At 32.1% G+C, this 15209-nt stretch overlaps 2 protein-coding genes across 4 annotated transcripts in view; both read right to left on the bottom strand.

Moving 5' to 3' along the window:
* Positions 1-8168, bottom strand: part of LOC106463676 (protein yippee-like 1) — a 19184-nt gene extending 11016 nt beyond the window's left edge. Inside the window, exon 1 of one of the 3 annotated variants that reach the window (XM_013923732.2) lies at positions 7410-8168. The gene's annotated coding sequence lies outside the window, so the exon portion shown is untranslated. Of the gene's footprint in view, positions 1-3511; positions 3767-5174; positions 5199-7409 lie in introns of those variants that run through there. The other 2 variants (XM_022391249.1, XM_013923731.2) reach the window with 2 other exon arrangements.
* Positions 8169-8315: 147 nt separating this feature from the next.
* On the bottom strand, positions 8316-14964 carry LOC106463675 (N-acetylglucosaminyl-phosphatidylinositol de-N-acetylase-like). The gene is made up of 7 exons (XM_013923730.2): positions 14453-14964; positions 13604-13703; positions 11173-11263; positions 10146-10213; positions 9394-9425; positions 8823-8953; positions 8316-8443 (listed from the first exon to the last, which is right to left on the bottom strand). Exons 1-7 carry the CDS (start codon positions 14739-14741, stop codon positions 8324-8326), a joined length of 831 nt encoding a protein of 276 aa, XP_013779184.1. The 5' UTR covers positions 14742-14964; the 3' UTR covers positions 8316-8323.
* Positions 14965-15209: the final 245 nt, after the last annotated feature.

The raw sequence follows: 15209 nt of genomic DNA, 5'->3' as shown, positions 1-15209 counted from the left end.
AAAAATCTTTCAAATGCAACTGTAGCTTTTTTTCCCAAAAATTTTGTCTTCAAAATAAGGGTGCGTCTTATATTTCGAAAAATACGGTAACTTGACATTTGTCACGTGGACAATGTTTCTTTATCTTACCATCATATAATGTTAGAGAGTAAAAATGTATAGGTGTAAATTATTATATTCTACTAAATTAAATATTCATGTAATGATTGTTTAAACTGGAATTCAGAAATATAAGATCTATTTTTACACTATAGGTTAAAAGGTGAGTTGAATATTTAATTAAATAAAATCAAAGTATAAAATTATATTCTATGTGACTGGAAAATTATATTTTTCAAATTATCAGTTTTATTTACCCAAATTCTTTTATCTGCCCAAATGAGAAAGCATGTGATAAAATAGATCACATTTTATGAAAATAATATAAAATTTTGCTTTATTTATTTTATAGAAAACATGCTTTTGACTATTTCTGTAGACTTGTACAACACAATAGTAAATGCTTACATCAATGTCCTAACTTTAATACTTAAGATCTCAAAATCAGAAATACCATCCTTATTACGAGGATGGATATTTAAGTAGACAAATATAAACAAAGCAAGTTCTTTTGCAGTAAATCTACTACATATATTTATTTTAAATCTTTAACAGTGCGAGTCGTAACAAGACTAACCCTAAGTTCAGGCTATTCAAATTTTCTCTAAACTAAGCCTTGTTTTTATACTAACTAAATGTAGAAAAGACAATGCCATTAATGAGGCTACTATTACGACAAGGAAAATGTTTTATTGATTTCTAATATTTACTCAGTCAATTTCATAAATGTCGTCTGAACAACTAAAAAAGGCCCATAAAATCATCAACATTTCATACTAAATTATGAAATGATCGAACACTAAATAAATGTTATATTACTTACAATGGAAGTTACAGAGAAAAATAATTTTCCCTTTCACAAGTTTAATTATTTTCTATAAAGCACTAGTTAAGTAGTAATTAAAATCTTCCAAAATTTCCAATAGATTGAAAGAGGCTTAGCTTTAAATATTCACTCAAATTTTTTATTGGAGATTAAATTCTTAAATTCATACAAACTGCAATAACTTGGTAATTACATTTTATTTATTAGGGATCAACTTAATTGTTACCGTTATAAAAATTACATTAAAGCCCAAGATAACATCATATACATTGGAAATAAAGCCCACTAGTAATTCTATAAAAATATGCATTTTATAAAATGTCCATCATCTTAAGCTATGTAATTACAAGAACTAATGATTGAAAGTAAAGAACAACGTGGGAAAATGCAACTTGTCTGCAAGAAGGTATATTTGTACCAAATTTCTTGCAAGTTGTTCACAATATGGCCAAGTAATTGACCAAAACCCCCAAAATTATGCTTCTTTTGTGAGCTCTGACCCCCCCCCCCCAAAAGGAGACTTAAAATTGGTAAATCCAATATTCTTGTATGTTCACATGAAAATTTATATTTGTGCCAATTTTCATCTTGATTGCTGTAAATATGACCACACAGGAGCCCAAAATTTACATTTTGGGTTGATCTTTGGCCCCATAAAATCCTTAAAATGTCCTAAATAAAACAAATGAAAAAAAGTCTCTAGGCAATGTTGGAACAACTTATAACCCTACCAAGTTTCACGTCAGTCTGCTGAGAAATGGAGGAATGGCAATCAATTGAAGTGTGCGGAAGAAAAGAAAAAGAAAGAACAACAAAAAGAAAAAGAACTACGTCACTCTGCAAAGACATAAGTATGTCAACCACATTATATCTGCTATGTCCAGTGCTGACGATGAGCCTTTTGCCCAATACTGCTGCTCATCAGGCTTGCTGATATATGACAGACACAACAGTGGCTAAAACACTATTTATATTATCAAAGTTCATTAACAACAACTTATAGTGTGAACTAGCTCAAGTTGGAAAAGTGTAATTTTCGTGAACTTCGTACAAATAACCTACAATTTATTTAACACTGATTATTAAATATTGCTTAAATTAACTAAGTCTAATTTCTCAACAGATGCTGTTGTTAATGATGACATTTTTTTTTCCCTATATATAATAAAACCACAAGAATTAGCTATCTGACTGACTCCACCCTCTATGCAAATTTCCATATCTATGTGCATCACATCATCTTGGAATATTTAAATTGATTTTGAAGTACTTGTCCACCAGCATGACTGTCCAGTTCTTTCTATATTGAAGAAATATTTTATGATGAATTTGTTTGTTTTTTTCAGCATCTTAGGATAATCAGTGATACTCGAGATATTCCTGTCCACCAGGGGACTATTATTCACATATTTAGAATAATTAAAATGACAGTTTATCACCAACCAATATTTACTGTCTACTTTTTAACTCTTTCAGGTATTCTGCCACAAGAAAATTTACCAATTAACTCTTTTTGAATTCTGGAATCTATTTATAGAAAAATTTCAAGCAACAAAGCATGACAGTTGTTGTAAGATTTAGCAAGCGTCCCTCCCGAGTTATCATTTGGAGTAATGCGTGCAGCTTTTGTTCCTTCACTAAAGGAATGATGGTAACATGTCGGAATAATGAAGAGTCAAACCACTGAAATTCTTTCTACAAGGGTTGGAAATTTGGTTTTATTTTCTTCAGAGTGTAGATCAACTTGAAATGATTATATTTAGATGTTTGGACATTCTATTTTCAAGTAGTCTAAGTGGTGGAATGAAAATATTTGAAATATCAGTTAGAATGTTATAAGCAACGGTGTTATGCTCCAGAAGACCAGATGCAAACTTGTTCTTTGGCAAGATTAATTATCAGTTTGCAAAACCAGTGACTGTAAATCACTATCTTGTGCCAAAGATCCATATTATCATATTTACGATGAATCAGTATAACCATTAATTTTTTTTTTCTTAACATACACTCATTAATTACTTTTACCCAATATAATCATACCTTTGGTGTTGTATCTATTTCAACATCAGTCATTTTGTCCAAACATTCATGCTAAAACATAACCATAGATCTGAAGTCTGAAATTTGAGCGAATCAACAACATTTTCCGTTAGTTTCAGGTATTTTGTAAGTCAATGTTGAATATAAACCTTAAAAAATGTTTGAATGGTAAGACTAAAACTATTAGTATTAGACGAAGCACTGTACATACACCAAGAAAACATGTAGCACGAAAGTCAGACTTTTGATCTATTTTTATTAGACTTAAACGTGTAAAGTAATTCCTATTCCTATCTTAAGTCACATATTTATATGTTTTAGTTTTAGTGTTTATTTAATAATTAAATTATTACTTTAATATTTTTTCGTCACGTTTACTCAGTCGCATAACATATTGATCCATAATCACTTCGAGAATTCTTAGCTAGTTATTATTCATAAAAGTATAAAAAACTGACATTTGTCAAGTTTTCTTTACATTATTACTACTAGTAGTACTACGTTAACTATTTTTAAAACAAAATATCTTCCACTTGTTAGGCCTACCTTTGGCACATGCTTGTTTTTAATCCACCCAGTTTTTATTATAAAAATGAATACCTGATAAGCACTCGTCTGCTAACGAGAACAACACTGTTTAAAATGAAAATAAAAGTTTATCTTTGTCTAGGGCTATTTCCTTTGTTTCACTGTGTCACATAACGCTACGGCAGTATGTTGTAGTTCATTCGCGGTTGAACAAAGCAACTTAAGTTTTTACAAAAGGAACAGCTGTTTCTAGTGCAAACCAAAACACTGCGTGTGCTTTCTCAAGTGCGCAACTCGTTCAATGTTACTCTGAGATCCAATCAAAACGAACATTGCATAGGTTTTCAAGGGCATTGAACTTTACGGTCCAACAGATTATATAAACAGTCACTATGATTGTAAACACACTTGAATACACATACATGTATCAACGGTCATCTTTGAATATACAGTTTTCAAAGATTATTTCGTGAGTTTCAATTCAAAAGAGCGGGAGTTTATTACACCCTTTGCACAGCAAAGCAAGTATGTTAAAATACATTTTTCAACTTTCAAGTAAATGTGTACATAAATTCCACAGATTAGTATTGAAACATCGTGATTTCTTAAAAAATGGCCTTGTGTGCGAGCTCCCCCCTAAGTTTAAGGACTTATAATTCTCAAAATTGGGTTTCGATACCAGCGGTGGGCAGAGCACAGAGAGCTCATTGTGACGCTTTGCGCTTAACAACAAACAAATCGCGAGTCTGGAAGTCTCTTCATGGATAACCAAATTAACAAAGATTTAATTAAAGTAATAAAATATTATCAGTGATGGGATTAAAGAGGGAGGGGCAATTGCCCTCTCCTATTTCAAAAAACAAATATATTGTTTTCAACTTTGGACAATGAGAAATAAATTTCATGTAGGCGCGGCGTTGTGTCTAAAACTGTCAAGAAAGTAGCCTGATATATTTTGTACGTTCAGAGTAATACACACAAACATTCAAGATTACGAAATATGTTGATGTTAACTTAATTATTTAAATATAGTTATGTTTACCTCCCCACCCCCTTCAACACATATCCTGCCCGTGAGTATTGCGGCACATCCAAAAATACTGAACCAATGAGACAATAACAATATGACAAGTGTTACTAATAGCCCCCACGCCCTCTAGTGGTTTAGAAGTCTAAGGACTTATATCGCTAAAGCTTTCTTATATATTTTAGTTTTCTTTAACAACTACTAGATTGAATTAATAATGTTTAATCGATTATGATTTGGGGGGGGGGTACTTTAGTAAGACCTCCAAGTAGCCTCGGTGTTGAATAGCCACCACAAGATGGCATGATCGACTGTAACCTTTCGTCGTGAAGTGTAATTTGCAATTGTCTCATAAATGTTGGTAGAGAATTTATTACAACTTTTTTCGATACTTTGGCATATTACCCGTCGCAATGTTTATAACAACTTAATTTTTAATTCGGTAATTATATTACTAAATGTTTCTATAATAACAATACATTCAAGCTATATTCTGATGGTAACAAAAAATAGTTTATTCATTACCCAGTTATCTTCCTATCCCACCTGGAAAATAATGAAATATACACCGACAATTATGGGCCTATACTAGAAAATAGACAACTAGTAGCTGTATCTTGCAATAACACAAGTTTTCTACCACTGTCATCTAACCTTTAGGCCTAACATGGCCAGGTAGTTAGGAAGCTTCAATCGTAATCTACGGGTTCGAATTCCCGTCACACCAAACATGCTCACCCTTTCAACCGTAGGGGCGTTATAATGTGTCAGTTGATCCCACTATTCGTTGGTAAAAGAACAGTTGTCGGAAGGTGGTGATGACTAGCTGCCTTTCCCCTAGTCTTTCACTGCTAAATTAGAGAGGGCAGAAATATAAATTTTGGTAGGGTAGGAGTAATCTTCAAATAGGAAAGTTTTACTTTTTTAACACGATGGTTTGTCTTTGGAATGAATTGCCTTGAGATGTGCTGGATGCAGTAAATTCAAGGGAGTTTAAAGTATGGCTTGATAAATATTTAAACAATCAGGGCTGGATTTATGTGTTTTTTTTATAATTTGGATGGAACAGTCTTGATGGACCAACAAGTCTCTTGTTATACCTTAAATGTGAACTAGTAGTTTCATTATGACGGCATTGAATGTTTATGTTGAATTTCCTTGTATCAACACACAGAGGATGTGAATAAAGCATTAAACATTAACCTTTTTTTTATTCATGGTCAAGTATTTTCAAATATTGCAACAGGTCATTTTAAAGTGATTCTCAAGTACGAACTACATACAAAGGTGGTAAATACAGTGTAACATAATTACGAAACAGATACCAAAGTGGACATTAACAATGACAGATTCCATTAACTAAACACTTAATGGAAACAAACATTTATGCACTCTGAAATGGCATTGTGGTAACATCTTCTGTTGTAGCAATTTACAGTAAAAAATGTTTTTACAAGTTCAGACTGTGATGAAAATAAGCTACAAAAGTCCAGTTAATATGGAAGCAGTTGCTTTAAATGTTCCAGTACGTAGTAAACAACTGCTAGTTTTTGAGTGACAGTGAACTCAAAGATTAAAATAATAAATTCTTTAAAGTTGACTAGAATCGAAACATCTTCAGTTCAGAAACCTAACTGATAGGCTAATAATCCGTCAGCACCAAGTGACTTACACAGTTGATGGATGCAAAGAATTTCAATGCTAGGCCATCAAGTTTCACGGAGACCATTCACAACACATAAAAATGTGTTTCATACTTGTCGGTTGTACAAATAACATCTTAGGCTGAATCACACCTGGAAATGGTGGCCCTTGTTAAGAAACATCTACATACATGATTGTTTCAGATCTGTAGATGGTGGCCCTTACTAACAAAGATCTACATACATGATTATTTCAGATCTGTAGATGGTGGCTCTTGGTAATAAACATCTACATACATGATTGTTTCAGATCTGTACATGGTGGCCCATGGTAACAAACATCTATATACGTGATTATTTCAGATCTGTACATGGTGGCCCATGGTAACAAACATCTATATACGTGATTATTTCAGATCTGTAGATGGTGGCCCATGGTAACAAACATCTATATACGTGATTATTTCAGATCTGTAGATGGTGGCCCATGGTAACAAACATCTATATACGTGATTATTTCAGATCTGTAGATGGTGGCCCTTACTAACAAACATCTACATACATGATTATTCATAGGTTGATATACTGAATGCTATTTGACAAAAGTCTGTATGTGTGTCTACTTACAACTGGTGAGCTGTCAGACTGACTGTCACCATACCTGTCGTGTATCCTTAAGGCCCTCAGATGGGGTTGGAGTTTGGACCTGACCCTCTGCGTATTTCCCCCGTGTTGTATCAGCTTCTAACTAGCAAACTGCTGGATGACTGTCACAAATCCTAGGATGTACCTTTAATAACCCCCTCTCGGGGAGGGTGTATTTGTTTGGATCTGACCTTCTGCACCATTCCCCGTGGATTGAACAGGTACAATGACTATCATATTGAATTTAGATTAATTAATTAGTTAATTACACCATACACTCAATTCATTTACTCAGAGGCAAATACTGTGTTCTTTGTACCCCACCAACACACGTGTTCTTTGTACCCCACCAACACACGTGTTCTTTGTACCCCACCAACACACGTGTTCTTTGTACCCCACCAACACACGTGTTCTTTGTACCCCACCAACACACGTGTTCTTTGTACCCCACCAACACATGTGTTCTTTGTATCCCACCAACACAAATTCCATGCAGGTTTTACATATTTATTACCGAGCCACATATAATCTGTTACCACAGCCAGATATTAATGTGTCATCATTCTGCAAATCTATACGAAGTTACTTAATCACCTACCCCCAACTTTCCTCGGGTGGTCCACGGAACGGAAGCAACAGCGTAGCATACAGATCCCATAATGGTCCACAGAGATAAATAAACAAAAAAAAAAAAGAAGATTAAGAACCACTAACGTATCCTATTCTACTATACAAAATAATTTATCTCTGATAGTGTTAACTATTTGTAATTGATCAGGTTTAATTGTGTTATTTCACAAAATAAATGTGATTTTAGGTTCTGTGTCTCTTTCATATAAGTATATATATATATCTGGCTGTGTATACTGGCAATAACTGGCATTTGATTTCAAGGAAGAAAAAAGTACTATACATTAAAATTATTGTATCAGTCTTGGTAAAACTCAACACTACAAATTTTGATAAATTTATGGTCACGCGTTTCTTAATAAAGCTACCTCAATAATTTTTCCATCTCTTTTATTGTTATAAATTACAAAATAGAAAAAAGTCAAGGAAAAAAATATTGTGATACTTAAAGTTATACTATATATATACCTCACACATATATCTTTTTTTTACATGTTAAAATGTAAGTTTATTTATGGAACATCTGCTGAATATTTTTAAACACCTAAGAGCTTCTTGGTACGAGCACATATGCACACATGTACGAGAGATTATTCAGTATAAGAGACCGTCGATTTAACAGGAAATTAAATTTTCAACTGCTTAAAATATAAGTGAGGATGATGGACAATGTGGTCCTTTAATATAAACCTTTGTATATCTTCAAAACTGTGATTTATTGTATAAAATACAAAATACTGTTAAGGATAAGCGCAATGATCTTTAGTAAATAGTACAAAACTACTCTTTTGTGTTACTAACATTAAACAATCCTTGCTTAGAAATTAAAATATCTGAAGGTTAGAGTAGGGTATAATAAGACAATAAACACTTATTGTATGGCTAATCTGTTTTATTCTTCTTCTTCAGTTCAACGAGACTGTTGATAATCATGTAACGAGAGAAAAAGATGTACAGCCATCTGAACCACACTAGCTGGCTAGAGTGGGCTCTCATTGCTCTCTGAAAAAAAAAAGTTTTGGTTTATTGGTAAAGAAACAGAATCTCAAGGTTGTAACAAATTATGAAGAATTGTGGGATACTGAAGATAAAACAAGGTTTTTTGAGTTTCTTTTGTTTTTCTTAAGTCGTTTTCCATACTGTTTTAACAGTAACCAAAGATTTCTATCAATTTAGTGTAAACATATGTTTAGAAAGACAGAGTTAGCATTAATGATTTTATTTAATATGTAAAAACATTTAATGCAGTTCAACAAACCAATTAATTTCGCTTCTGAAGTTATTTTATTTTAATTTTAACCATTTTTTCAAATTTTAGAAATTTCACTTGGGTGCTATACGATGAATTAGCGACTACCACGTTGATATCTAAAGTTCTCACCTGGGCGCGCAGAATGTAAAGGGGGCATGAAATTAAGACGCAACCATCTTCACAGACACTGAGTGGGAAATCAAAAACACTACAATACTTTCTCAGCTTATTCACTGTTTTCAGTAGAAGAAACCTGCAGCCTGAAGTAAATAAATTTGTGGTTCCGTTAAAAGTATGTTGAGAAAAACAGATCAAGTACAAAAAGCTAGTTTTGAATCATGTTCAACTAGAGTTGAAGATATAAAAACTAAATACATTTACTTACACTTAAAAGCTCTCCACAGAAATTATATCGAAAACCTCGAGTTTTAACATCTGAACGATTAAGATACATTGAAACGGTCATTCACAAATTACAGAGTAGTAAGGTAATAAAATACAGATCGTGTAATCTACGTCCACACGTGACCATATCTTAACAAATGTTTTAAATAGCTTTACACACTGAACAAATATTTATGTCCATTAAATATAGTAAAAAAAATACAACACTTGAAATCTTCATTTACTTACTAAAAACATTAATGAGAAACTATATGTATTGTTCTAACTTATAAAACAAAAAAAGAGATATTCGTACCTACAGGTACTAGGTCTTCATCTGTTAGATAACTAAATTAAAGCACAAATACATTGTTATCAGAATTTCATAATAAGAGCTTTGACAAACCTGTGATATTGAAATTTTGAGCTGATAAAGTTACATTCTGGATACATAGGATATGATTTTATTTATGTTTATATAAATGTCTCGTAATAAACTCCAGTTTGCGTCAAACAAAGTTAAGAATCGTAACGAGAAATATCGCACCTAATGACTGTCAACAGCTTCTGAATTTATTAACCAAGTTTATTTAGCTGAAAACAATCACTAGGTTGTAAAACTACTTACAAAAAGTTCACGTCCAAAGACAACTAATACTGAGTGACAATTAATGACTTCTCTTCCCTCACTTACTCTTACTGTACGAAATGCATGAGACATTATTTAATTTTATACTGATGCCTACTTCTAAAGTGCATGACATTTTACTAATGAAGCAAGTTATCCACTGTTTTGCTCGCAGAAATATACTTGAAAATTATTTATCAAAACATAACATAACGTTTTGGAACAACATGGGACCTATTGGTCTATCTCAACTGTTTCATCTTCTGAACTAAACTATTAATAAATAAATTAAAAAAAAAAAATCCTAAGACCACCGCATATGATTCATATACTTATCAAGCTCACTTAAATCAAAGGTTTTACATTGAATAACGTTATTAAAACTGGAATTAATATATATGGTTAGAGGCAACAATGTTCTAATTAATAAATATGCGTACCTCAATCCGTTAAATAGAGATATGTGGTTCGGATGTCCACTGACTCCACGTTCGTCAAAAGAGATCACCTATTGGGAAAAGACTTCATAAAACATTACTTACTTTTTTACAACCGATGCTGGTACAATGTATAGTCTAGCGCGAGTGGTTTATTATCTAGAAAACTTAAAACTACATTTACATCAATAAATAAAGTCTGCATTTTTTTAGAAACTGAAACAGAAATCTGTCCACAACTCAACCATTTATTTCTATTTTCTCTGGCATTGTTTAGATTACTTGCAGGCTTTTGAAAAGTAAATGTACATGATAGCATAAATAATAAATGTCAGTATTTTTTAACTCACAAAAAATTATACCACAAGTTCCCATTTTGTTTCGCAGGACGATAATTTCTACTCTTTGTTTCTTGGAATCTTACTTTATATTTTTTTTTATAGTTTTCTAATAAATGACAGTTATTGAAAATTGTATTGTACACCCAATCCAAGAAAGAAGCAAAAAATTAAACCTACCCATTATTTTTCAAGAAATTATCGATCCCCCTCTCAAACTCTTGCAAGGTGCCGGCCCTTCACTACTGCTGACGTCAACTCATTCAATACGCTAATCACCCCCGTTAGAAAAAAACTATCTTTAAATGGAGGCTCAACTCTCAATCCGAATTTTAAGCTCACGTCTTACTGTCTTCAAAATTCAGCATATAGAAATGAGAAGCTTAACATTCCACAAGGAAATATTGTAAACTTTGATAAGATCACTTCTTTACTTTCTTTTCCCAAAAAAGAAAACTAGTTCAAAGATCTTAGCCTAAACCTATAAGATAATCCTTCCATCCCTGGGGTCATCCTGGCTAATACATCTCCTCTGGATCCTTATTTAAGTACTCTGATCTGTAACGGGTGATAGTTAGTGTTTCTTGATTAAAAAGTTATCGGTTATTAGCTTTCGAAAAAATCATACTCGAGGAAAACGTTTGTTTCTAACAGCCATCTTTCAGAATATTCTCAAACGATCATCAACTTACAACATCTACAGATAGCATGTTTGTGTATTTGAGAATGATCCTTCCTACCAGGTCATCCCTCCAAACACAGTGAGGACTGTCCGGCATCTTGCTACAAAAAAATAAACTACATTTTATGAGATGTCTTTAGTTATTAATTACTATATTTACATCCAGATGCGAGTCATTGTATTTACTTACAATTTACTTAAAAGTAGTTTCCAAAAGTGTGTTACTACAACTTAGTGTTTTTTTACAACTCAAACACTCAGGTAACTATAATGTATGGACAGGCCTAAGTTACGACTACCTCCAAACATTTAGTTCTTGCTACTGCAACATTGTATCACCTGCTTAATATCTTGCTTGAAGTTGACCAGTAATTAAAATAGGTACACAAATATACAACTACAAGTATTCACATATTTTATTCTGTAATAAATCGATCAGTTTTCACACATACCCCCATCCAAAGATTTGTTAGTTTTATGCCAAATATTACTTTGGATCCTCTAAAGGAAAGAAAACAAACCTATAAGTCTTCATCAGCCAAATATATATATATATATTTTAGACTATCATCTATATAAGAAAACCTGATACTACCTTCTAGGCTTTCAGCATCCAATCTTTTATAATTTCAAAATGAAAACTCAAAGAAAGGTTAGTTTTAAAAAAGATCTGTATAATTCCTTAAAAATCAAGAAAATATTTAATGATGAAAAAAAGGAGAACAAAACTAAGGAAACTATCTACAATTACAGAATATAATACAAACTTACGCATACCGTTCATTAGATGAACACAATTTTATAGGAAACTTTATATTAAAAAAAATGTTGGAAATTAAATACAATAATAAATAACAGATTGTACTTAGCAAATGAATGGTTGGTCAAATTGAAATTGTTTTCTCCTGAAAAACAAATGAAGAAGAGTTAGAGGGGATCTGACTGAGGTGTTTAAAATTGTAAAGGAATTGATAGTGTTGATGTATCATATTTTTCATAGTTAATGATGAGAACGGTGGGACTAGGGAACAAAAATATAACGTGGAAACATCATCTCATTTTCTTTACACGGGTAGTTGCAGTTCATTAAAGTGTTGAAATCTCCCATCTCTATCCTGCCTAAAGTTCCAATAAAACAACAGGGTCGGAGTAATTTTCAGCTAAGACTGTTGTATTTTTCCAACAGGGTGGTTGGTCAGCTATTGGAATGAGTTGCTTTTAGATGTGATGGATGCAATAAATGTAAGGGAAGGCTTTATCAATTATAAGGCTTTATCTTTATAATTTTGAAGTCTTTCAGATTAGAAAGGTCCTCTTGAACAATAAAAAATGCTATATAATTCTCTAAGCATGTTTTTTTTTATTATTATTATTAACTTAACACTTCTAGCTGAACAGAACTGAAAGCAAGACAATTTCAATCACAAAAAGTTGTACAAAAACTTGTAATGACCAGAATGTACAAAACACTGCTATTGGTAGTTTTTCTGGACTTACAGTGTGCCTCAAGAACCAGTACTTATGCCTCTGTTTTTTCTTACACTGATAGGGGGTGTAATTAGCAAAGTTTGTAAATGACATTAAACTCTTGGATTATTTATAGCTGTAATAAGGATGTTGAAGTATTACAGAATGACTTGGACCAAGTAGTAAGTTTGACAAATAGCCTTTAATTACAGTAATTGCTATATAGTTTGGATGACACGTTTAATATAGCTAAGATTCAGATTATTGTATAGTTTTCTCTCCATATATAAGAACAGTGACTTTTTATAAACAGTTCAGATGCTATTATGCTGATTCCAGGAAAGGGTCATTTTATGGGAATAGGTTAAGACCTCTGAATGTATTTCATCTTAAAAAAAGAAGGGTAGAAAGTGATCTTATTACAGTTTACAAGGTTAGATGTGGGATAAGTAGGATGAAGGTCTCAGTTTTCTTTGTGCTGAATTCTGAAAGCTACAGGACAAAATGGCACAAATTCTATGATTTGGAGAAGACAAGGCTCCAGTTTAAGACAGTTCTATTTTTCTAAATTGGTAATTAATTTATGAATTAATTTAGCCATAATCAATAGCAGAGGCCAGCACCTTGCACGAGTTTAAAAGTTGTAATTTCCTGAATAATAATGGTACGGTATAATTTATACTTTTTTTTTAAAATTAGGGGTGGTGTATAGGAATAGGTTTAAAAGACCAAATAGTTCCTTGTTTTTCATGTGTTATTTAGGCACAAAATATATATATATATATATGTTGATTATTTTCCTGTTTACAAACTGTAAAAAGGGAGATTCCAGCATTTTTATTTTATGGTTGTTATACAATTACCCATAAGAAACTAGTCTACAGTTTCGTGAAGCCAAAAATTTTCAGAAATTACAATTCTCTTATAAATTGTTTACATTAAGTCAATTTGATGGAAAGTTATCGAATACATACGTATGTTGAATAACAAAAACGTTTCCTGAAGGCACTCCCAGTATGCTGCAGCTCTGTATTAATTCCTTCTTCCTGATGTTACCTTGTTTATAGAAATCACCTAGAATGAAGAAAAATTTGTTAGTTCACGTACATTTTCATTTAAAAAAAAAAGAGCACGTTTCATTTAATGAAGTGCTTTAAGATAATTATGTGATTAATTCAATCCTGTTTGTCATCTTCTTTTTCTACTCATAGAGTTTTACAATGGAGGACAGCTATGCCTAATATAGCAGTGATAGACTAGCGGAAAGGCAGCTAGTCAACGTCACTGACTGCTAACTCTTGGGTTAATTTTTTACCAACAAATATTGGGAATGACTGTCACATTATAATTGCTGAAAGAGCTAGCACATTCAGTGACAAAGATTCGAACCCGCAACCTGCAGATTGCAATTCGAGTACCCTAATCATCAGGCCATGCCAGCCCAAAAGTGAAGAAAATTAAACTGACATAGCTAGATCTCATTTTTTAAACCTAACCACATTGTGTTATGCCACTCGTGACAAACTTACTTTTGAGTTAAGGCAGAAGTAAAACGTTTTTACATTATTAACATACAAATTTCTTCTCTGCATATTTAGCCAGAGTAATGGTTAGAAGTTTCAAAGGTCAAGATGTAAAACTCGTAATCGCACACTTAAATCATCAAAACATTTGTAAAAGAAAACTTACAACATTCCAGATTAAAAAGTAAAGGTGGATGAAAATAATAGAAGTAACGTAAATTGAGGAAATATATATATTTTAACAAGAATTAGTTACAAATAACAAAACACTAAATTTATGTATTAACTGCTCTGTCTCACCTATGGATAAACACAAAATATAAATATCTGTAAAATTTTCTGGATGTCTTGAAAAAGCTGATTTTATCTGTTGAATGGCAGGAGCAAAAAACATGCATTCATCGTCGGGATGTGCAATTACAATCAGAAATCTTTTCCCAAATTTGAAAAGAGGTGATTTTTGAGGGCAATATATGCACACTACAAATGCATAAAGGAATATTACAACTACTATGATTAATGAGAACAATATAAATGATATGGTCCCGATAAGTCCCAAGTATATATATATATTATGTACGAATTCCATACTCCATGTCACAAATGTACAGGTAATTCAGTCATGACAACATCGGTTGTAAACATATTTAGAACATCAGACATAACACGGTTGTGTTACTTAGTGTTAGGCCTAAGGCGTATATAACTGTGCACATTTCACGTAGTACATGTACGTAAGACATATGTGCGTTACAAAGTAACCTAAACCTAACTCATTCAGTTTTCTCATATTTACTGACAAGAGGTCCTAAGCCAATGAAAAGGCTTTTGATCATCACCAATGTATTATGGGTAATGTATAAATATATGTTATTTAATAATATATATAGTCTTTCTAGATATATGTAACTTTGTTACAAAATATTTCTTTATTGATTGCGAAATTATTTGCTTAATAATGTATATTAAATTATATTGAAATTCCCTATTTTAATCTTTTTAATGGCTTTAAGAAAATAAATGAAAATCCAAATGTTGACTTTGCATTTTAAATTTA

The sequence above is a fragment of the Limulus polyphemus genome, unplaced genomic scaffold, assembly GCF_000517525.1.
Source record: "Limulus polyphemus unplaced genomic scaffold, Limulus_polyphemus-2.1.2 Scaffold1458, whole genome shotgun sequence".
NCBI classification, from domain to species: Eukaryota; Metazoa; Arthropoda; class Merostomata; order Xiphosura; family Limulidae; genus Limulus; species Limulus polyphemus.
Note: the sequence above shows the minus strand (reverse complement) of the source record. Positions and strands in the feature narration are given on the sequence as shown.